The sequence below is a fragment of the Alligator mississippiensis genome, chromosome 2 (genome assembly GCF_030867095.1).
Source record: "Alligator mississippiensis isolate rAllMis1 chromosome 2, rAllMis1, whole genome shotgun sequence".
Lineage (NCBI taxonomy): Eukaryota > Metazoa > Chordata > Crocodylia > Alligatoridae > Alligator > Alligator mississippiensis.
In genome coordinates, this window is record NC_081825.1 from 230,673,821 (window position 1) to 230,698,082 (window position 24,262).

Consider the following 24,262-nt stretch of genomic DNA (forward strand, 5'->3'; position numbering starts at 1 on the left):
CCCTCTGCCCTGCCCCAGGGATCTCCAGCATCCATCAGTGAGGTTTCATCGGCGCCGCGGTTGTCTGCGGTGGTTCTCCTGCTCTACCCCACTAGGTTTGGGTGCCAGGCGTGCATTGTCAGGCAGTCTGACGTAGAGCTTAGATCAGTGATCACCAACCATCAGTGAAGATCACTTTTTGTGGGGTAAGGGGCACCCCAGGATCTGTCTCGCCCTCCCGCCCCACATGCCCCTGGACCGCAGAGACTCACAGACCCAGCCGGGCTGGGGCCCCACGCCACGTTCCTCTGGCTGCCAGGCAGGCACAACTCAGTCCAGCAGCAGCACAAAAGTGGGGTCGGGCCCCCCTCATGTGAGTGCCTGCTGCTGAGCTGAGCCGCGCCTGCATGTGGCCAGCTGCAGCGGGACTCGAGGTGCAGCAGCAGCTGCCTCTGTCACCTCCACCCCGGCAGAGATGGGAGGGAGCCCCCCCACACCCCTGGAGGAGTTCCCCCGGGCTGCAATGCTCCCACCACCTGGCCGGGCTGGAACCCTGCTTACCTTTCCCTGCCCTTGGCTGGGCCGAATGGTCAGTCACTCGCCCCTTCCCTCCCCCACAGATTGGTCTGCTGGGGCTGGGGGTGGCAGGTGTGTGCATGTGCACATGTCCAGCTGTCTGCCCAGCCCAGGATCAACCTAAAGAAGCTCTGGGATCTACGGGTTGATTGGGATCCCCAGGTTAGTGACCACTGGTTTAGGTTGTGTTTTATGTGGGGTGATTCGATAGGGATGTGCCTCAGACAGGGTCTGGATGCGATGACCTCTGGAGGCCCCTTCCAGCCTGACTTCTCTAGTGTACTGGCATCCAGTCCCACAGACCAGACTAGTGTCCCTCAGCTGGTTTGCGGGACTGACCCCTCCAGCCTGTCTGCGGCACTGGGTCCAGCCTGCACTCTGCAGGCCATGGGCTGTTGCAGGCCATGGGCTGGACCCAGTGCTGCACACGAGTTCTGTGAAGCACCCTGTGCTGCCTGCAGTGCATGGGATCCTGGGGCCAGCTCGTGGCACAGGGCGCTGGGGCCAGTTCAGCAACGCACAGACCAGTTCATACAGCAACACGGGCCAGATCCAGCCCACAGGCCATATGTTTAATACCCTTGTCCTAAGGGAAAAGTAACTCATGCTGAAGGTGTTCTGTTGACTTTAGCTTTTTGGGCTGACAAGCCTGCCCCTTTTACTTTCCCTGCAGAGGTCACTAGGCCAGCACTCTCTATCAGCACTGTGTTTTCCTTAATAAACAAACAGGTGGATCCCTGGCATTTCCTAAGAGCATTGGATCTCTAAACAAGTGTCAGTGTGTGTTCCACAGTGCCCATGCTTGGGTCAGCTGCTAAAGCAAAGGTTGGTGTTTGAGTCATGTTGCTGGCTTGGAATGCAATTCCAGACTTTCAAAAAACCCTTTGTGTTGGTTGATAGCTGAAACTTGGCTTCTAACACTCGTCCTGTTCTGTTCCAGGCTCCCCATTTAATTTGTTGAAGATGCACTGAGGAGATACTTGGTGTGACAGTTTCAGGACAGCAGCTGGTCTCTTTGGATGTTTGTTTCTGCTCCTGGGAGTTCAGTTGCAAGGGGAGGATGCATCCTTTTGGTAAAGAGGACACAGCCTCACTGGAGCATCTCTTTGGGTTTTTCTGTGAGTGTGTACGACGGGGCGATTGGGAGCTTGCACAAGCTTGTGTTCCTCAGTTACATCAGTGGCAGGGAGACGACTCTGAGAAAGTGGAGGAGATACTGCATGCTCTGATAACTTGTCCCTCTCAGCTAAGGTAAGTGCTGGATGGTACTTTTTTGTCTAATGGGTGGAAGTAAGCATGTTAAAGGCAGTAAATACTGCAGTTCCCAGCAACCCAGAGTTGTGCTTTATTTTTGCATGCAATATGATCTCAAAATATAACTTGCTTCAGTGCCAAGCTATGTTCTCTTTCAGACCAGTATGTTCCCATATGTGAACTGCATAAACAGTTATGAAAGAGTTTCAGCTCCAGTGAGCTTACAACTTTGTTCTTTCACATGATAAATGAGGGGTGGTAAAATCTTAAGGATGCTCAGAAACCAAAGAGGAAGTCAGTTTTGAGACTTCACTGAAATAGCACAAGTTCAAGGAGGGGCTGGGGGAGTTGTACTAGAACTGTACTGCTGCTGACAGTCATCACTTCATCTTGAAGGTGACTTTTCTAAATGAAGATGTCCATATTTATTTAAAATGTTCTCTTATTACTAACAATGCCCAATGTTGTTAAAACTGAAAATGCTTAAACGTTTCATTATTCGATATTCGTCACTTACTCTCTTTACTTCTTGCAGGTCTTTCATTTTGGCTATTGAAACAACATTTGGTTTTTACGTTTTTTAGTTGGTTTTGCTCTCTCAAGCACTTGTGTAAAACTCTTTCAGGCTGGGTTTCTTTCAGTTCAGTGGCATGTTTATAAATTTTAAGAAGAGTTGAAAAAAATACCCCTCACCTCTGCTTGTTGAGTTTTGTAAAAACATTTTGTAACAACTCTTGGGCATGGACTTCATTGATAGTATCCTAGGAATTGCTTATGTCTGGAGGAAAAATGCATAAAATAAAAATAAGAGTTGTCAGCAAATATGCAGGAAATAACAGGTATGTTGGACACCTTGATAGCTGTACCATAGGTGGCACTGATTCCGTCTAGATTGTGAAGGGTGCTGGTCCTTCCTTCTTCTCTCCCACGTTGAAGTTTCGTAACACAGTATATCTTGGCTTGCATGTAAAGGTATTGGGAACGTGGTAAAGCAGGTGGGAATTGTATTTATCCTTTTACTTTGCATTGAGCACAAATGGTTGGTTTCGAGCTTATAGTTGAATCTGTGTGCAGTTGCGAGCTAATCGCTTTCATTCTTTGGGGGGAAGAAATACCAGGAGCAAGACTTAGCAGTACTTGGCAAACGCACAATTACCACTGAAATCTGCTGAAGTGTGAAAAGGCTTTTCAGCAAACTGAAACTTAGACAGGAAATAAGTTGTATCGTGGTTGGAAGCAGGGAACTATGGAGATAATTTCACATGTGTCGAACACCAATTTGCTTGTACAGTAGTGGTCACTGGAATCTTTTTTTAAACAGTGTCCCCACTCACCGTTTGACTGATCTTCAAAGTTTGAATCACCTTCCTTTTTATTCTATACAGAAAATTATAAAGCTAAGCTGAACACTGGCATTTTTTTTCTGGGTTCTGAGAGTTGGATATGGACAATCCATGCTATGTATTTATTATATTTATAGATGTGGGAAGAATTACAGCCCTCAGAGACTTGCATGGCTTTGGCTCCTTGTATTGAAGAAGTGGCTGACATGCAGTAAGGTAAAAAAAAAAAGTTTGTTCTAGCTGGCTTCCAAATGGAAAGCAGTAGTAAGCAGGAAAAAAAAAATCTGTAGTTGGTTACTAATTTGCCTCTGCTAATAATTCCAGTTGGTCCCTGGGCAGTCTTTTAAATTTAAACCAGAATGATTAGCAGTCATTTCTTAATATTTCAAGCTTGTAAGCTGGAGGGGCAAATGAGGATTTTTTTAGGCCTCATGAGTTGAGTTTTTTTAATGTGGAATGTTACTATGAATGGAAAGTGGGAGTTAAGTTATATTTCTGTAGTGCTTTTCATTCCTGAAATAGCCCCGACACTGAACAGTTCTTTATTAAGCCTCTTTTCAACCTTGTATTCTATCACTGTAATGTCTCCTTTTGGCCTTTTTTCCCCTACTTTCTTCCCCCTCCCTTACCTGCCTTACCTTTTGTCTTTCTCATTTCTACCTACTTAAATTCTCACTGACATCATGCCACACTCTTAGCTTCTCTTATTCCTTGGAGTCTCAGACCAGCAGATACTCCCTATGCCTACAGAAGGGTGACTGTGCCCAAAAGCTTGCCAAAAACTAATTGCTAACTATGAATTCGGTGGTAGTGACGTGAAATCCATTAGTGCAGGACCAGACACTTGATAGACTGGGATGGGAGATTAAACAGATACTTCTGGACAGAGGTCTTCAGAGGTATTTCAAACACCTGAAATGTTTCTGAACCATATGTGTTGACTGACATCTTTGCCATGCTTTTATCTCTTCCTTTTGTGTTGACTTCAGAAAATAGTCTCAGTTGTTCTCCAAAGGGAAACAGAATTCTTACTGCTACTGGAGGAACTGCAGAAGGATGTCTCTGATGATGTTTTAAAGGTGAGTTACTTTAGTGTAGTCAGTACTTTCCCCCTGTTAAGAAGTTTGGGTGGAGTGCTTGCCTCTTTAATCATTGCGATCAAAATTAATGCTCATTGTGAACTTTAACTGATTCTGTGTGTGACAGTTGAATGTCCTGTTGACCTTCTGTGGATAAAATAAAGACAAGTGAATGAACAATTCGAGTTCTACTCAATGTAGCAAGTGAAATGAACATAAAAAATAGCAATGACTATGTGGGGAGAGACTGTATAGACAGATGCTGAACAAATTTCTTCTCCATGTGATTTTGTTAACGGACCTCTATCGTGATTTCTGCCTACTGTTTCAGTTGTACCCAGACAGTTGTAAGTGGATGTATCTCAGTCTTTGTCAAGCCTGTTATGTCAGCCTGCCATGAACTGATAATAGTAGTTTTATGTCAGCTGTCTGGTTTTGAAGAAATGGGGACCAGGATGATGGCATTATACCTGCTTTCATATTCCACATCAAACTGAGATGAATTTTGGCCTCAATAGAAGAAAGGCTAATGTACTAACTTAACATACTGCTGAGCCGTCTTTCTGATAGCTTTTAAATTTCTGACAGCAAGAATAGCATTAGTCTTCAAAGTATTTGTTATCTTGTGCCTACATCTCACTTTCAATTGTGAACTGAAATTGATCAATGAATCAATTGAAGCTGATGCAGATGTCTGGAGAATGGTTTAAGTTTATAAATGCTATTTCTGAGAGAACTTATTTAAGGACACTTGCTGGATTATGGCTGTTCTTTTTGCAAGAGAAAATCCCAGTTTTGGTAATGGTTAACTGAAGGGACTTTGCAACCGCTCTCATGGAGAGTGCAAGATCATAAGAGTATTAACATTGTATTGGACTAGTGTTCTATCTGATAAAATTATTCTACTTCTTGACATACTAGGTCAGACCTTACATCTTCCTGGCACCCCATCTCGGACAATGACCAGTGCTGGATGTTTGAGGCCCGTGAGGTTCCCATTTTTGTGATATTTATCACTGTATATCAGGGACTATTCTTTCTATGCGTGATCAGCTGAGGTCCACAGTTGTGATGCTTGATTAGCTTTATAGACAGCATTTGAGCCCCGTGGGAAACTGCAGTGCTTTAAGCACTGATGTCAAGTGCTGGCCAAAAGTGCATTCTATCTGGATGGAAACTGAATACCTATCCTCTCCTTCTACCATAGCATTTCCTGGAACTCTTAATTGTATATGTATATAGGCACAGTTCCTGCTTTTATTTTTCTACTCTGGTCCTAAACTCAAGGTTTGAAGTTATCCTCTTATGACTTTCAGATGAACAAAGTACATCTGTGACCCCACTTAGTCCACCCAGTTTTAATTTTGGTTTTGATGGCATGAAGAAGGGTCTTAACATTTTGGAAATTGGTGCTTTTGTTTTCCTCATTTAGAGGGAGATTATCTTTGACTGGAGAATTATGTCCATGCCATTTCAAATCAAATCAAATAAAAAAATGAAAACAAATAAGTAGATTGCAGAAAACTTTGGTTGAAGGCACATATGGCATGTCTCTTGTGGCTTTTTGATCTGTTTAAGATGAGACGGGGATTAAATTCCTTTGGGAAGAATATGATGCCTGTGTTCCTTACTGTTTGAAAGCTCATGTGCTGCCAACTGATGACAGTTATGAAATATGTTCTCTAGGCTTTAGGAAAGGTATGTTTCATGAAGGTAGCTTGACAAAACATTGAGATTTTCTAGAAACTGGATACGTGCCTTTTGCATCGTGATGATAAAAGGTGGGGAAGAGGTCACTGTGGTGAAAAACATTGTTGCCAGAATTGTGAGAACTAGGTGGTATAGCTCAGGAGGATGCAGCTGTCTGCACGATAGTTTTATTTGTGATTAACTTCTTCAGTTGGACAAAAGAGGAGGTCATCCATGGGGACCCTCTCTTCTCTCAAGGCCTTTTCTGTGCCTATTTAGCAAGTCATAAGGTCAGGCTAGTAGTCTGAAATCACACTCACATGCTCGCTCTCTCTTTGTTCTTTCCATCTTAGTTGGGATTATCTGTATGGAGTGGAGGGTATAAAGAGGTTTGAGTTTATGAAGAGCCTCTTAAATACAGTAACAAAATTAAATCTTGAAAACATATTTTGGAGTGTGTAGAAGAATAGAAAATTCTTTTAAAGCCCTTGCTTTTAATATTCTAACCGTGGGGAAGGAGATTTGTCTTTATATAGATAGGGGTGTGTGTGTGTGTATGGGGATGCACACAGATGCACCTAGACAGACACAGAAGGATCTGCAGCCTTCATGACATTAACTGACCATCAAGGGGGCCACTAAAAATCCCTCCCTCACACATGGTGAATTGTAGAGTTGGGCCCATTAAGTGCTTCTTATTCATGTATATCTGCATTTGGCCCCTGCAATAGACAGGACACCTGACTAGATGTAGTAGGATTCCTGTTCCTTAAATAGGGTTAGTTTCTAGGGTATTTTGATGGTACCAGGTGGATTTATTTATTAATATTAAAGTTCCTCCTTCAATATGCATGTACTTTTTTCACACACTTATGTGAAAACGAAGAGGCTGCCAGCTTTCCAAATGTACTTGTCTGATTTCCCCCAGGAACTTTTTGAAGCATTTGAATGTATCCAGAGCAGGCATGAACCAGATAGGAGAAGGAGAGATGGTCACACTCGCAGATTCAGTGTGGAAGCAGTTTCGGCTCTCTGCAAGCTTTTGTTGCGGACTCCTTGGCGGGCCCAAGCCTTGCTGGAGTTCCTGCCAGGAGAACAAGGTACACGCAATTCTGCACAGCATCAGAGTTGCTCTCTACAAAGCATCTATGTTGACTTTCTCCGTGACTCCTTAAAATCTCTTCAGAGGCTTCAATACAATCCTGAGCTGTCAGCAGAACTGGATCAAAGAGAGACAGTAGATGCAATTTACAGAGCCCTTAGTGTGCTGCATTTTGAGGTGGAGCATCAGATGGGTGAACTACGACACTTGTGCAGGGAGCTGTTGAATGCTTGCTGGGTCGAAGGAAGCCTCCTGAGAGAGGAAAAACTGTTGAGCTGCATGCTGAGGAAGCAGAGTCATGCCTTGCTCAGTCTGTATAGCAGTGTCTTCACAGAGAGGACAAGAGAGAAACTTCTGGGGCCAAAGTCACTAGGAAAAGGTTTGTTTCCTTTTGTCATTGTGGCTTTGCAAGCAAGACAAGTGTGGAATGGAGTTATAGAGTTAATGTATGGCTTTTATTTAACATGAGTCCTCAATTGCTCTGCTTTTAAAACCTTTTCCAGTTCCTGATACGGATTCCTTGTAGGTCATTAGTAGTTCTAAATATGTGGCCATATGCTAAGAGGAGTATTTTATTCTTCAGCTCAGATATGGGTTACTTTGGTGGAAACACCTCGCACAGTGTTTCATTCGTCATTTGTTTTTCTTTCTTTCTTCTCTTTGGTTTCTCAGTGTGCTGTGCCCTGTTAACCAGTAGCACCATCTTGGGGTCTTAGTTATCAAAATGCAATTGTTGGCTTCTTATTCAAGACAGTACAGCATGTTGCTCTATAGTATCATGCAGCCTGCCTTCCTGAAAGGTAGCTCCCTGTGTTTTTGAGTATACTTGGAAGTAACCCTGTTTTTGTGCATCAGGTTCATCTGAGCAGGTGGACACAGAGAGGGCAATGATGACTTTATTCTCGGACCCCGAGGAGGATTATTCTTGGAAAACTGCCTATTTCTACTGCCTGAGCAGCAGCAAGCACTTTCTGGAGCAGATTCTGGTATGACCATAAAGATGATAGTGAGTGAAAAAACCCAGTGGCAAATTTTAATTGTTATTCTTAAAACCAAGGTTTAACTACCAATGTTTTTTATAATCTCTTGTTATCAGAACCAGTTTCATCTGCATGATGCAATTAAGACATCATGAAAGACTTCCCTCATTTGCAGCCTGTTGGTTAGATTAGAAGATTTGGGAGCTGGGACTAGTGTGTTCAAGTCCCAGCCATGCTAGTTATTTCTCTCTGACTTGCTTCATCGTTTTGGGCAAGTCGTTTATTTCTTGATTCAAGTAAAATGAGAATAACGATTCTTTACAAAGAGTTTACAAGGTTAAGTTAATAATTTTTAAAGTGCTTCGAAACCCATGAGTAAAATATACTATATGAGAAGGTAAAATTATAGTAGAAAATAAAAATGCATAGAGGATGTTAGAATCCAGGCAGGTGATCCTTTGACATGTAAGAGAAAATCTTGGAACAGAAGTTCAGTAGTCTCTTCTAGTTGCTTCATAAGATATGAGGGAAATATGAAGAATAGAAAGAAGCCAGCGAGACTGTAAGAAGCGAGTAAGTGTGGATTCTTCAGCTACTCCTTGGAATGATTACTTCCCTTTTGGAGACCAGTTGACTAAAATGCATAAAAATAGTCTGGATATGAGGAAGTTCCAGTTGCAGAACTTCACAACCTTTTTTTCCCAAAACTATTGGAAAAGTCTTTTCCCACACCACTCTTTTGGGATTCTGCACTTTTTACTGCATCTTCCTTCTATTTTCTAGGTAACTGCATTAACATTACTGAAAAGGGAAGACTTCTCAGGCTTGAGCAGCTTACTGAGGAGAGAATTCAATCCTCTTGGCCGTCTCTTGGTATTGCTCGGATGGACCCACTGTCATAGCTTGGAATCAGCAAAAACATTGTTGCGGACACTTCACAAAACTCAGGCAAGCAAGCTAATGGTGATCAAGGTGGAAATGGCAGGATGAAATAACTCCAGTCTGATTCTAGTTTGTGCAAGTTAGTTGCATGGGTTATTAGTCAGTTCTGAAGTTTGTGTCTATTTTTTCCCCTAGTTTTGAAAATAGTGTGGGGAGGGGGGTTAATTTCATGAGAGTCTGCAAATATCCTTCCACACACAGGAATGGTACAGGTTAGGGCTTTCACCTTTTTCTTAAAAGGGGTTTTCAACTCTCAAACACTCAAAGTGTGTACTCTGTTCAGGCCTCCTTTAGTATACTTTAACACAGAGCTGTCCAACTGGTGACCCATGCAGGACTAACATAGCCTACAGGCTTCTGCCTGCGGGGGTTCTCCTCGCTGCTTTTGATGCAGCAGCTGTAGGGTCTCTAAGCTCCCTTTCCTCCCTGGCTGCTTCTTCCTGCACCTACTCCTGGGGGTGGGCGAAGCAGTACAGTAGAAGGGGATTAGGGTTCCTGTGATACATGTGTAGTGGGGGTGGGACCATTGAGAATCTGGATAGCCTTGTTTTAACAGCAACCAGAATATCTCATCCTCTGAGCTACATAGTATTTAATACTCCAGGGCCCATTCAGCTCTTGGCCTCTGAAACTACAGGAAGCCCAGGAATGTCAGCTGTCGTGAATCTTTGGTGTTGGGCATCATTTGGGTCTCTAAGAACTGACTTATGAGACCTGTTTCACACAGGCCAGTGAACAGACATTGGATAGTGACAACTTTTAAACCATTGTTAATCTAAATTGAGTGCTGCTAATCATAGATGAGTTTCTCTGTTCCAGGTCATCCTTAATCCCAACAATAAAATTAACCTAACCTAAATGGCAAGAGCCAAGATGAGGAGGATCTGCCTTCCTCCTTTTCTGGTTTTACAAAACCTCCTAATACTGCTATAGATACACAGATAATTCTTGGCCTCTAGTTCCAATCTACGTGATCTTTAAGAGTGGCTGTCCTGGGAGACTGATAACAAGACAGAGGGGGAGCCTTTTGCTATTAGATCGGTGAATCAAATCCAACCCAGATCAGCTGTGTCTTTATGGAGTTCCCGTGTGGTGTCTGCCTGATGTCCCATGTAATCTGTCAGTATTGTGTCAGTTTTAGTGGGTAGGCATCCACAGCAAAACATAAACATGTTGGACAAGGAGGAAATTTGGGAAATCTGCACATCTGTTACTCAATACAGTATCTGTTCTGGGTATGTAACCAGAATGGCAGTTCTGGAGATTGTAGTTCTGTACTAGCTTTTAGACGCATTAAATTCCTGTTTACAAATAAAATGTAAAAGAACTAGAGGGATAGTTTTACAGACCAAGGAAGATGGCTGTGTCTAGGTTCATCAACCTTGAAGGTGCCCTTTAAGCCAGAATACAGCTAACAACCTTTACTTAATTTATGCATGAAAGCAACAAGCAAACATGCAATGATTTATTCACCCGGTCTATTATGGGTAAAGGAATTTTATGACATCACATATGTGAACTAAATTTTGTTGTGGTAGTATTCTTGATAAGAGATATGGTAGAAACGTGATCTCTTTCCTTTATGCTGGTGATGTTAACTTGCTTTGTTTCTCCTTAACAGGACCTGTGTAATGACTCAGTATTAAAAGACTTCTGTGATGGGCTGTGGGCTCAACTGGAGGTTCTTGAATGGTGCATAGATCGAAATAGGTAAAATGGACAGAATTACTCTCTTGCTAACTCCACTAGCCAGAGTTACATATGCTGAGGCTACGTATGCAAATATAAAATATTTTTTGCAAACCTCTGCCAAGCCTCTGTTAGTAACTCCTTTGCGATAAGCTACAAAAATTTGCTGCTTGGATTTTGTCTAAACTTTTTTTTTTTTTTTTTAATTCAGTTGAACCAGGGTTGGACCTGGAAGTGATCCATAGTGTATATAAAGCTTAGATAGGTTGAACCCATTTCCCACCACCATTTTGATTAACACTGTTTTCTCCTGCAGTATTGCTATCCCAAAGAAGGTGCTTTTGCAGCACTTGCACAGTCTGGATTGCCACTCTGCACTCTACTCTCTTCATCACCTCACCAACCTTCTGGCACTGAATGAAGAGGAAGTCATTGAGCTTCTTCAGAAGGTTCCAGCCAGAGACCAGCGGACACAAGGTAAACATGCAGGCATGTGTGGTGGCGGTGAACTTCAAAAACCACTTGGCATGTATCTCTTGAAATTGGTATCATACTGAGAGTACTTGTGTCGGGGAGGACCAGCATGTGCAACCTACATCTTGGAAAAACTTTACGTAACTCTTAGCAGAACTTAAAAATGAGGTGAGAGTATGTGAGGAAATGATTCTCATGCTCATTCTGCAGGGGAGCTGTCTCCTTATGAGGAGATTGTGAAATCCAGTTTCCTTTAGGATGCTGATGAACTCTATATTTAGCACTTTCTATCACAGTACTTTAAAAATACTTATTTTAGACTTTCCTTGTATATCACTTAGTAAAACCTGAACCAATATTAAACTCTCATACTCTTTACTGCTATCTCCCTACATTTTATAGAATTCTTAGCTTGCAAAGTAGAAGCAGAGTGTTCAAGTTTCTCTTTGGCTCCCTTGCAGCACAGAACCTAAATCTATTTGCTTTAGGTTTCCAACTGAAAAGGATTAATTGAATTATACTTACTTTTTCAGTGTTTTAAAAACATTGCTGATACAGAAAACCCAAGCCATTTTCTAATATTACAAAATCCTCTTAAAATTTTAACTTTACACCTATGCTACCTGATTGACTATTTTGAATTAAAAGAAAAAATCCAGTGTTTGAAAATCCCTTTAACATATGCTTTTCCATAGTAAATTATTTATCAATCTAAGATATTTGAAGAAGTTTCTAAAGCCCCTGTTCTTGTTTCTCCATTTAAGTGATGTTGATGTGTAGACTAGTGGCTGGTGCTAACAAGAGAGGAAAACAAACACAGTTATAGCAAACCTAGATTTAGAAAAAGCTTATTACAGAGTGGATCATGATTACATATTTGAGGTGCTGCTTCATGTTCTGGTGACGCCGATTTCCCTCATCAACTTCAGATTATGTAGGCTGTGCTTCTTTCTCAAACCACCCCTTACTTGGGGAGTGCAGTAACAAAGTGTCATCACACTGTGAGGGGAGAGAGCGTGGGTTGGTGTGACGCACTGTGAATATTCAAAACCGCGAATCGCAAATCTGCAAATAGCGAGGGTTTCCTGTATACAGAAGCAAAGAGCGTAGTCCAAATTTAAAATCTTTAAAATCTAAGCAGGGCCTTTAAAATCTATACTGGGTGAGATGAGAGTGCCCACTGTTGCCGCTATTGTTTGCGTGCATCATGGAAAATTTAGCACAAAGAATGAGAAAAGACAAGGTTATAAGCAGAGTAAAGATACTGGGAGGGGGAGAGGTAAAGTGCATATTATACATGGATGAGATAAATGTAATAGTGGTAGTCTTTCAACGGAAAGCAGAGTATGGAGAAGTGATGGGGGCTAAACTAAATAGATCAAAAAGCATGATGATAGGAGCGGGGAACTAGAAGGAATTGGAGAAGTTGGGCCTTCAAATAAGAGAGGGAGAAATTGGGAGTGCTAGGGGTCCTGATGGATGCCGAGGGGGAAGGTACTACAGCATGGGAAAAGTTGATGGCAAGGCTATGGCAAATACTTTGATTATGGTCCAGAAGGACACTGTCCTTTGCAGGAAAAGTGGCGACTGTTAAGGCTGTGCTACTGCTGAATTTTCTATGTACAGGAATTGTATTCCCATCGACATGGCAGCAGATAGCAAAAGTACAGAGGGAAATGCGTGTGTTCTTTTGGAATATCAAAAGAGAAAAGTTGGCTAGAGCTGAATAGTATGAAGCAAGAGAGATGGGGTGATGGGGGCTGTTGGACTTAGGAGTGTTCGTCTATGTGAATTGTGTAAATGTGGTATGCAAGGTATTAAAGGAGGGAGAAGGGAAAGCATGTATCACCCGATTTTCATGCAGCTGAAATTTGGAGGAACTGGGGAGTATATCAGACCTCTTTGAAGAGTTCATGGGCATGACAACTGCCAATTCATTACATCAGGGTGGAAAGATTCATGCAGAGATAATAATAGGGAAGGTAGGACTGGATGTCCTGAAGGATCGTAAGAAACTGATGAAGGCAGTAAAGGAGAGAGATGGGATGGTGCCAGTGGAGAACATCACAAAAGGACAACTGAAGAAGGCGTGGGGAGTGGCTCATGCTCAGTGCTGGCTGCATTTAATCAACTTCACAGTTGGTTTCCATTACTGAGCACCTCCTGCATTTGGCAGCGTTTTAGTGATAGTGTATTTAATTAGGTTTCCATGTATGCAAATATAAGACTAGGGACTTTTTCCTGTCATACTGATTGGTGGGGAAAAAACTTGCCTTGAATTTGATTAAGTACGGTATATAATTTCGGCCTGAGTTTGTTTTTTTTAAATGATCCAACAACATTTACAGTGGTAAAACTTGTAACAGCTCAGCTTTCTGCTTTCAGAAGCTTTCTATAGTGAAGCTGGTTCTTCTTCCTCTTCATATTATCTGGGTTGTCAAATTGTTTCATGTTTGGGTTTTATTCTAATTGTAAAAAATAGAATGCCTAAACTTGTTTGTCCTCTTGACAGCACTAACTGATTTCCACAGTAAAAATAAACACTTTTTTTTTTTTCTCCCCCTGCCCTGTGCTCAGGAAAAGGCCTGTACAAATGACAGTTTGAAACCAAAGAGAAGTGAAAGCTGGGCTGCAGTTGGTTATAAGGCAGGACTGTGGTGAAACCCACCCCCAGGGCTTTCTTCTGTCTTGGTGTTTATCAGTAAATTACTACACTGAGTCTCAATAAGCTTTGAGAAAATGATGCCATGGATTGAGATTTTTGCTTTGCTGCTGTTACTGTTCCATCAGCTTACAACGCCTTGCCCTTCTTTGCAGTTGAATCTGTCTATGACAGAGAGACACAAACGGTGGCATTTCTGCCACAGAGTCTCTAGGTTTTTGCGTGCCAGTTGGTGCAAGAATTTAGAAACCTCCCTGGGGCAGGGAAATGCATCTTAGTCAGATTAGCCTGAGTTGTGCAGCTGTACAGAGGGATAGGTCTAACCCTGTTTTCACTTCTCCTCTGAGGCTGCTTCAATTTACAGAAATATTTCATGAAAACCAAGCATCCCTTTTCTATCTCAGGAGTTATTGCATTTAAAGTAGTGTTGTAAAACTTGCTGGCTTACATTTTGATTTGCTGACAGAGCACCTCTAAATAACACAACCAGAAAGTTAAGTGGGGAGGAGGGCAGAAGTTGTGAGTTTTCTGGCTCTTCTTGTTTAGGTGGACCCTGGACTAGCAGGACCAGACAGGCACAGGCTTCCATCCACCTCCCTTCCTTCCTGGGTCCACACCAGTTTGCTGCTGCTTCGTTTTAGATTTTGCTGTCCTGTTACTGACTAATGCCCTAATGCAGGGGCTGGGAAAGAGCATGAATCTGGACTCCCCCCCCCCCCCCCCCCCCACAAGTCAGGGCATAGGATGGCATTACTGACTGCAGACAAACCAGTGAAACTGACATGTAGATTAAGTAATATTGGCCCAAAACCCAGCAGCTGGTTTTTTCTTCTGTGGCTGTTACCATGTACAGAGCTGCAACTTTTAGGGAAAGACACAGCCCAATTGGCATCTGACGCACTTCATTTAGTCCCTCTCCACAATAGAAACACAGTGGTATTAGTTACAGAAGTGTTCAAGTGCTATTGTTTATCTTGCTCTCTCTCCAGCTTATCCAGATAAATACCTCCTGACTAGCCATGTTAGTCGGTTCCTACTTTAGACTCTCTGGCTTCATCTCCTCTGAGGTATTTTTTAAAAATCTCCTTCCATTACTGTCATAAGAAAGGATGTATTAACTAGAAAATTGCCTGTCATGGGGGGTGGGGCAGGGACAGAGCACCGCCACCCAGCAGCCCGCAATGCTGCTGCTGCCTGCCACTCCTGGTGTGGCCCTGTGTGCGTGCGTGCGCCACCCGCCTAAATCTACTCTGAGTAGATTTAGCAGACAGGATGGTAAAAATATCTGAAACCTGTACTGCAGTCTCCACCATTGCCATCACTTGTATGTTATGGATCTACGATCTGCATCTTCACTGTCAAATTATCTTACAACATTAAATGTATTTGTTATAATACTATAACATATAAAACACGTTATAAGTACATTTGTGTAATAGTAATTCTCAGAAGATTTTTTTTTTCCCCTTGAAAAATGGTACACTGCTTGAGTTGTGTAATAATAGTACTGAAATGCTATTCTAGTGAATTTAGTTTAGTTGCAAGTGTGTGGACTTGGACATGGACAAAGCAACTCCAGAATATTTACTTAAATAATTTGAACATGCACTCTTCACTCCCACTAGGCAGACAAGCCTGGTTTATCCCTTCTGTAAAGATACCAGTGTCTTCAAACTGTGATCTGAGATACCAGGATAAGCATATCATGGATTATATTAGTTCTGTCTCCCCACTCTTACGATTTTCATTTAAAGTCTCATGGTAAAGGTGCCGAAAATTTTGAGGGTGATTGTGGTCTCTAGGCCCAAACTTCGAACTCCACTGGATGATGGATATTGTACAGCAGTATTACTTAATCAGTCTCAAATAGTGTTATTACGGGGTTTGAATAATACTGTACAGTAGTGTAGTATCTATTAGTGAACAATACACCTTTCTACAATGTGTAAGTTCTGCTAGAAACAGAATTAACATACACAGGGATTGACTCAGACACCGTATTGAATTCTATTCTTCTGTTGTGATCTGAAGGATCATATGACTAGCATGTGACACTTTTGCTGCTTGTGAAATAAAGAGAAGAAAGGAAAACAATTGGTGTAGGGGATCTTTCAAGCTGACTGTATCATGAAGACAAGAGTACAGTCTCTCTCTCTCCTTCAAAGCCTTTGTGGGTCTCCTGTAGTTTTGCGTATCAACCATGCTGTAATGTTGAAGTAGAGTAGCACTCAAACCAAATTTTTATCTGTTTGGCCAGCCAGTGTGACTGGCATCAAACCATAATGCAGATTGGTAAATATAGTTGTAACCTAGTTTGGCCACAATTCTAGGATAACATAGTATGTTGTGGGGGACACTTGCATTCAACATGATTAAGACATAGTTTGGCCTTTCAATATAAGTGGAATCCAGTCCTATCTGTTACAAGACCCACCCATGCATTAAGTATGGCTGTTTTTTTTGTTGTCACTGGGTCTTGAAATGCCAGGATTTCAGGCAACGTTTCACTGAAAATTAAAGTTACAGGCTTGTTTTTTTCTGTAGACCTTGTCTTGCTCTTTATTTTCTTCTAAATGTGATTAAATAGTGGTAGAAGGCTAGAGAGTGGAGGTCAACAAGGGAAGGCTTCTATGTGAAATGTGATTGTTTAAAAGATTGATATTCTGAGACTCAGAGAACCTATAAAGCCTAGGGATATAGAATGATAATATGAAGAGGACAAAGTTCCTTGTGGGAGCAGGAGACTAAGAAAACATCAAGTTGATCTGAATCAGTTGAGTGTAGGGTTTGAGTAGGAGAGTGGCAAGAGTTGCTCACAGTCTTAATGGGTGAATTTGTGAGAAGGACAGGAATCCAGTGCAGAGTCTCAAGGCAAGATGATGGCATAGTTAATGTGGCCAGCAAAGGAGCAAAGATTGTGATGTTGGAGGAATTTATTGGGCATCAGGTGGAAACCAGAGTGAATCAAAAAGTGCAGTAATTGAGGCAAGAGATGAAAGAACAAAGGTTTTGAGAAAGATTTGAGAGATAAAACTTAGCAATAGTCAGGACTGGGTAGGAAGGGTGAGCAGTCTTAATGCTAAGGTTTTAAGTCTGCATGATAAGAATAACGGTGGAAGAAGCCCTAGAATTGTTAAATCTCCCTCAATAAGGTATTAAATTTTGCGGAAGCATGTCTTTAATGCAAGTGTTTTTGGACTCTTCTGTTTCAACTTGAAAAATCTTATGTTTGTCAGATCACCTTACACCAATCATGAGAATTTTATTACGTGACTATCCACAAGCGAAATGAATGGAGACAAATTACTTTACTTTTCTTTCCACTGCGTTTTACTTTATAGAGGAAAACCAGTAAAATTGACTCTATAGAGTAAGTCAGTTTTTTCCCTTGTTGAGCCCTCCTTTATAAACGCTAATGCAGGAAAGGAAGAAAAAAATCTTATTGAAATATAAAGAAAGAGTGATAAAGTAGAAATTCCAAGACCTTTTAGAAACTAGTCTATGAGAATTACCCCTCCAGTTTCCAACTTGCTTTACTCTGCAGGGGCATCACTTCCTGGCCTTTTGAATCAGCGACGCAATCTGGCGCTCTTCCGGGCGTTTTGTGCCATGAAATATGCAATCTATGCACTGTGTGTGAATTCACATAAACCTTTGAAGTGCAAGGATTGCATGCACAGCTGCCTCAGCAACATCCCTGAAGACTCTGACCATCTTAAAGAACTGGAAGGTAATCGGCCTCCTTGTTCGGGTTCAGTGGTTTCTGCTTGTTTTAATGATTCTATGGATATGGGTTTATTATTGTGATATGGAACTGTGCACATATATAATCCTTTTATCCAGAGAGCTCTGAGCACTTACTAAAAAAATCTCACAGCATCTCTCTAAGTTACGTGTTACTATTTGCATCTATTATTGTTAGAGACTGGGTATTCACTTTGAAGAACCTTTTAAGATCCTCAGATTTAAGAAGAGCTGCATAAAGGGAAAATGCTGCTGTTAATGGGATGTTGTAGCTGGGATTTCTTCTTATAACTAATATTGGTTTCGTAATCTAAACTGTAGGTAATCAGTCTGTGCACTGGTGTATAAGGTGAACATTACCAGAGTCGGGGAGGAATAGTGCATACCCTTGACCAGAGACAATTTGAGCAGGGCCTGGGGTAAATCAGCCTGTGTGGGGCTCCACCCCCAGATGCAAGGAAGCTGGCAGCAGATTGGGGGGGGTGCCAGGTGTCTGGACTTGAAGCTGGTGGCAGCATAGAGTTGCCGCGGCCGCTCCGCCCAGCTCCGTGGGGCCCCCCAAAGCGCAGGGCCTAGGGTGGTTGTCCTGCCCTTGACCCACAACATGTAAAGCACTTCATGTTTATGTGCTTTGAGGGAGAGAAATTCACCCATATACCACTAATATTGGTCAATATTCTGATCAGATGTAAAGTTTACTGCTGTCTTGTTCTATAATGTGTCTCATGATTCTCCTATTCTTGTAAACTTTGTTCCCTATTATGGAATCGTAAAATGGTTCGGGGGTGGGGGAACAATTCCTGAAAATCTTGTAAATGTAATGTAATTTTATTTTTACATATACAGATTGCTCAGCTGTCTTTCCTCAATACCTTGCCAAGTGCCAGCAGTTCTTACGGGGTGTCCCTGCTCCTCTGCGCCTGGAGCTTCTGGAGAACATCTTCTCCTTGCTTTTTGTCTCCTACAGTGATCTTTATACAGAGACACTCCAGCCTGAGGACTATGCAGAAGAGGATGACCTTGATAAAAAGACTTGTGGTGCTGGGAACTTGGATGGCAGTGCCAGCCGAGGCTCTTCTACCTCAGAAAGTCCACAGCACTTTGTACAGCCTGAAAGGAAAATGGACAGGTGTCCTCAAGCCCCTCAAACAGTCTACCACACTGCACAGATTCTGCTAGGTTCAGAGTTGAGTGGTGAGAATGGCGAGACCTCCAGGTTGAGCTGTCTAGATCTGAAACACTTTACCAGCAGTGGTACTGGCTTTCTAGTAGATGAGTTCGTGATGGATGCCTTTCTGAAGATGCTTCTCAATCACCTGGAAGAAATTCAGAGTTCTCTGCCTTGGGACTTGAGCAATGCACCCCGTGAAGAGCTGGAGGTAGTGGAGTGCTTGAATCTGCCTGTGAATAGGGATGGCTTTGGGATCCGTGTATCACAGTTTTCCAAATACCTTTCTGAAGCTCACTGGCGCTACAAAGTAGTGATGAGTAATAGAAATGCAGGTAAGATTCACTGGGGCTCGATAGGCTCAATGTTAGGATTGATAAGTTGAAAGATATGTAGCAAACATTGAGTAGTTTGCAGGCGTGTTAAGCAGGGTGTAAGCCTTTAGTATAGTGTCCGAGTCGCTTCTGATTTGTTAATTTCCCAAATTTACCCCACTTTATGGAACTTGCTTTGGGGGCCCAGGACTGGGAGCATGGAAGGTGACATATCCAGCTCTCAAGACTGCTCTAACTTCTACGTGGCACCTCAGTTCCATAAGCATTCATTCTGTTCTCCCATTCTTAAAGATTAGATTAAAAGAACCCACTAAACCATGTATGTAATTTGTAGTCAGAAATGCTCCTCATACCTTAAATTTCTCATTGGTAAAGTGGCCATATCAAATTCCTGCCTTGCCTTCCTTCAGCCTTGTTTAGCAGTGAATCAGTTTAGGTCTTTTGTATGTGACAATTGATTGGTCTAGTAATCAGGATTATTAATTACTAATCTTGTAGGTCAGGATTTTTGTCAGACTGCAGCAATGGAAATTCCAGATATTCTAAGAACAACAATAATTAGTACCTTTTTAATAGGTAGAAAGATCTAAAATAGGTATATGTTAGACACTTTATATGCATATTTCAAAAATAAAAGCGGCGATGGTTGTCACAAACTAGAAACATTTTGTTGATCACACAGATCATGGTTTAGTTGCCTTGTTTCTTCTCTGAGCACTAATTTACTCTCCTCTGGGATTAGTCCTACTTTTAACTGAACATCTTAGTCTGTAGGGGTAGCTAATGTGGAATTTGCTGTGCTTATGTCTGGGTATTATGTCTTCATGTCACCAAATCTTTAGTTTAGGTACAAGCTTTTTCTGTTCCAACTTTTTTTCTGCTTGGCAGTGCATTTGTGTGTATTTAACTAAGATGGCTCCTCTTTCAGAACATCAGCTTGCATGCTCCAGGAGACTCTCCTCATTAACCAGGTGCTCAAGCTTCAGGAAGCGCAGTCGAACTCAAAAGTACAGGCCAGGTGGGTTGAGGAACTGGAAGTCTAGAAATTACATCTCCCAAATGATGTCAGGTGACCAAGAGAAAGAAATTGAGCCTTGGCAAGATGTCAGTATAACTAAGCATGACTATCTGCCTCACTGACTTAGTTTTCTCTGCCCAGTCCCACCCTTCTAGCTTGCTAATTGGCATGATAGGTATCATTGGTGTGCCAGTGTGAAATGTATCTGTCTGTTCCAACTTGGAAAATTGTTCTTATGCCAAAATCTGCTAATACAATTAAAAGGTAATGTGTAAGTAATTACTCCTTCTGCATGTAATCTGATTGCTCTATGACACTTGCTGGTGCAGGTTTATTGGATGCTTGGGATGGGGAGAGGGGAAAATAAATATGACTGAATGAGAACAGCACCTATAGGGATAACAGTTAAGATAAAAGTGGCAGGAGGCAGGGGCGGGGGTTTCTTGTTTCAAGACCAAAATGATCACCTGATCAGGGGGAAGAATCTGACACTTTCCCACTCTCAGTAAAGTATTATAGAACTAGAGCTAGTTTTGGATGCGGACAAATTAAGGTGACAGCTTTCCTCTGAAGCATCTGATATTCTCTACTAGCAGACAAAAAGCCAGAATGGAATGACCCATTCTTTTCTCTGAGAGCCATATATGCTTACAGCAGGGGCAGGCAATTATTTCAGGCGGAGGGCCACTTACTAAGTTCTGGCAAGCTGTTGAGGGCTGCTTGGGTAGCCCCGCCCTTTAACAGGTGCCCTGCTGCCTGGTTGCCATCTTGTGACTGGAAGTCCCGCCTCCTAACCCCCAACCTTTTGCCACCAGAAATTCCTTCCCTTACCCCTGGAAGTACTCCTTTCAGCAAGGGGTTTTGCCATCTCTGAACCAGAAAAATACCAAATTATAGTCTAAAAATTGAACATCTACAACATTCATTAATTTGATGTCAAAAAATATTTTTGACTTGGTTTACATGTGTTTGTGTAGTGTACATAGGGGTGACTGCACAATAGCTTAAAATGAAGTCTTACTCTTGTATATTATGGGAGACATGGGGTGGTGTCTGTGGGGATTTTGTGGGGGGTGAATAGGTGTATGGAGTGAGGGAGCATGTGGTTGTATGTGGATATGTGGGGCTTGTGGGGGGATGTGTGTCACGGGAGGATGGCTGGGGTACATGAGGGGATATGGGTGTCGGGGTCTGCATGTATGGCAGTGCGAGGGGAGTGCATGTGTAATGGTGGGGTGTACTTGTATGACTCGCCCTATGAACACACACACACACACACACACACACACACACACAGAGTCCCTTCCTGCCTCATTGCACACACACATGCACTCTGTGCCTCCCTCATTGCTCTCTCGCTCTTTCTTTCTCTCTCTCACTCTCTCCTTATCTCCCCTCACTGTGCATGTGTGCACGTGCACACTCACTCCTCCCGTTCCTGGCCCCGGGGTACTGGTGCAGGCCCTGTGCTCCCACAATCCGGCCATGCAGCCGGGACCACATGGTACTGGAGCAGGTATGCAGGGAAGCAGTGAAAGTGGCTGCAGGCAGAGGCTTTGGGGTGGGTGTGGGAGGCCGCAGAGGGGCGGGGCTGGGTCAGCCTTGCTTCTGAGTCCTTCTGGCTTCCCTGGGTCCTACTGCCCTTGTCTCCTGTCAAAGATGACAGGCAGCCAGGAGCAGATGATAAATATTAATTTTCTAAACTTTTTAGGTGCCCTGCAGGCTGGACAGAATTGCCTGGCGGGCTGGATTTGGCCCACAGGCCATATTTTGCCCTCCCCTGGCTTACAGGGTAGTCCATCTCTAGGGACCCCATCATGGTATCTTCTTATTACTTAATGATCTTTCTTACCCATGGAGGTTTTTCTGCTCTGAAAAACAGTTTTGATTTTTACATATAGTTCTTATTTTTCCATTTTAGATTTTAAGGAGGGAACTTCAAGTCCATCGCTGGAAAGTATGAGCAGTGAATTAAGCACTAGTACCTCAGGTATTGAAATTATCTGGAAAGGATTTCTTGGTTTCCTCGCTACATAATGAGATTGCATTAATTTGATTCATTGCTTCTCTTTACAGGTTGTAGTCAGAGTTTCCCTTCATAATGGAATTCTTCTTTACTTTGATTAGCACAGATGTGTCCTTTTGGGGAGTAGAAGAAACAGCATTTTCCTGCTGCATCTGTGATTCTACACAGCTATATATACAGTGCAGTGATCAGTGAAACAGAAGGAGGCAACAGACTTAGTAGAATATAGTTTAATTTAAAACTCATATTATTTCTTAGGAAAAATGATTTAGAGGACTGCATGTGCTTTCTTCTAGACAGTGGAACACCATGCCCCTGAATTACCTTCTTGCAATATATAGAAGTAATACCAAATTGTGTGTACCTGGGCTGAGTGACTTACTGTAGGAACTAGAACTATGACTTTTGCTGTTGCACCTTCAAAAATCTGTCCCAAACTTGCACTAGTCAGGAGTCTGAACTGATGCCAAGTTACCTTTCTAAAGCATCTGCTACTGTAGTGTTGTGCAAGTGCTATGATTATCTTATGGTTGTTTTTCATGTTTGTTACCTTGTGGGTTCATAGCTTTTTGCCTGCCTCTAGCTGGCAGTTGTTTTGGTTTACTTTGTATGGATGCTGCTGCATAAAAATTCTGATGCATTTTTTAAATCAAAAGCAATAGGTCTCAAGTTTGCTCTTGATTTTCAGCTCTTCCGTTAAGACAAGTTTTTTAGCCTGACAGACTCTCTTGCCTCAGGTTGTATGTCTTGGCTAGTTTTTCAAGCCAAGCAAAGTTAGGCTGGATCAGCATTTGATGTTCCTTGGTGGCCTGCCTTCATAGGGTCCCAAATCATTCTCACCAATTCCATACCCAAGGCTTGTCCCTCTGTTGCTATCAGTGCCCCAGTGTAGTCTGAAAGGATGGTGGACTGTGAGCGTTTCTCATTCATGACCATATGGAGTCTGCAGATCCCTTGAGAATGTTAACAGGGTTAGGATTGTTCAGTTAAAAGCTTTCCTTTCTTCCTTTCTTCAACAGCTGTGTAATTTTTGCCATGTCCCATTTAACAGCTTCTACTTGTGCAGTAGAAACCAATTTATGGATACATTGATCCTTATCTAGCACTTCACAAAGTGCTCTGGGGTTTTTTTGTAGTAGGAATATTACATGTGATAGCTGCATGTTTGTCACTTCCTCTATACAACCCCCCTAAAAATTAATGTCTCAGCACAGAATTTTGAAGTAGGGTTTTTCATGTTAAAGCTGAGAAGCATTGCCTGGTACAGTCTTTTCTTTCCACAATGATCTGGCATGTTGATTCACTCTTCTTCTCTTATAGAGGGAAGTACTAGTACTGTGTCTGGCTGGAGTGACCTGGAATGTAGGCTGAAGCCTCAGCCGCAGAACCCCCTCATTCCTATGATGCTCTCCCCACCAGAGTCGCTCCTCATCTCTTGTATCCTGAGGGGGAACTTTGTAGAAGCTCATCAGGTAACTGTCTTTATACAGCTTTGGAAGCATAAACTGGCAGTGGCTGATGGAATTTATATCCCTGCTGCACTGGCCAGATAGTTGCTATAGACAGAAATTTGGGAGGAAGAATAGAGTGTAACTTTAGGTACAAGAGTGCATTCAGTAGCAGAAGAGGAGGAGAGAAACAAGAATACCATAGGCCACCCTCTCAAGCAACCTGTTGCTTTCTTTTAATTTTAGATAAACTTGTGTGGTCCTGAATTTTCAGAGCTTGCAGAGGCTTTATCAGTCCTTGTTCTAGCTTAGCACTTTATCTGAGTGAAGAAGCAGAGCTCATATATTAACTTGTGTTCTCTCTTTCTCTCTCTCTCTCTCTCAAATGGGAGGTAGCATTTAAGATACTCATGGTCATTGAATTGAAAGATGCGACTCTGTCCCCCTCCCCATCTCCATGGTGTGTGCTATGCTGTTCTAGTGCCATGCTGAAAATCCTTAGCTGCTGACCTGGCCTGCTGTGTGTGACAAAAAGCTTTTAAGGTGGTGTTTCTGTGTCTATACTGTTAGCACAGGAGGCATAGGGTCTTTTGTGCAAAACTCCCTGACTCTTAGAAGCTCTGCAGTTAGCCAGTTTGAACATTTGCATTGTGACACTCAGTTTGAATTCCCCATATGTGTCTGCATATAGTTTTCAAACAGCCCTTACTGAAACACTTAAGGACATTTTCCAAGAATTGAATCCTCTACAAAG

At 42.4% G+C, this 24,262-nt stretch overlaps 1 protein-coding gene across 7 annotated transcripts in view; it reads left to right on the forward strand.

Moving 5' to 3' along the window:
• Nucleotides 1–24,262, forward strand: part of ZFYVE26 (zinc finger FYVE-type containing 26) — a 70,651-nt gene that overhangs the window by 382 nt on the left and 46,007 nt on the right. For 6 of the 7 annotated variants that reach the window (XM_019476813.2, XM_019476815.2, XM_019476814.2 and 3 more), the window contains exons 2-14: nucleotides 1,496–1,806; nucleotides 3,290–3,368; nucleotides 4,142–4,231; nucleotides 6,849–7,401; nucleotides 7,878–8,008; nucleotides 8,786–8,950; nucleotides 10,566–10,654; nucleotides 10,950–11,110; nucleotides 17,314–17,499; nucleotides 18,360–19,016; nucleotides 19,945–20,034; nucleotides 21,956–22,024; nucleotides 23,381–23,532. In XM_019476813.2, the coding sequence (XP_019332358.1) occupies nucleotides 1,616–1,806; nucleotides 3,290–3,368; nucleotides 4,142–4,231; nucleotides 6,849–7,401; nucleotides 7,878–8,008; nucleotides 8,786–8,950; nucleotides 10,566–10,654; nucleotides 10,950–11,110; nucleotides 17,314–17,499; nucleotides 18,360–19,016; nucleotides 19,945–20,034; nucleotides 21,956–22,024; nucleotides 23,381–23,532 (2,613 nt within the window). In that variant the 5' untranslated portion in view covers nucleotides 1,496–1,615. The remainder of the gene's footprint in view (nucleotides 1–1,495; nucleotides 1,807–3,289; nucleotides 3,369–4,141; nucleotides 4,232–6,848; nucleotides 7,402–7,877; nucleotides 8,009–8,785; nucleotides 8,951–10,565; nucleotides 10,655–10,949; nucleotides 11,111–17,313; nucleotides 17,500–18,359; nucleotides 19,017–19,944; nucleotides 20,035–21,955; nucleotides 22,025–23,380; nucleotides 23,533–24,262) is intronic. The other variant, XM_019476818.2, reaches the window with a different exon arrangement.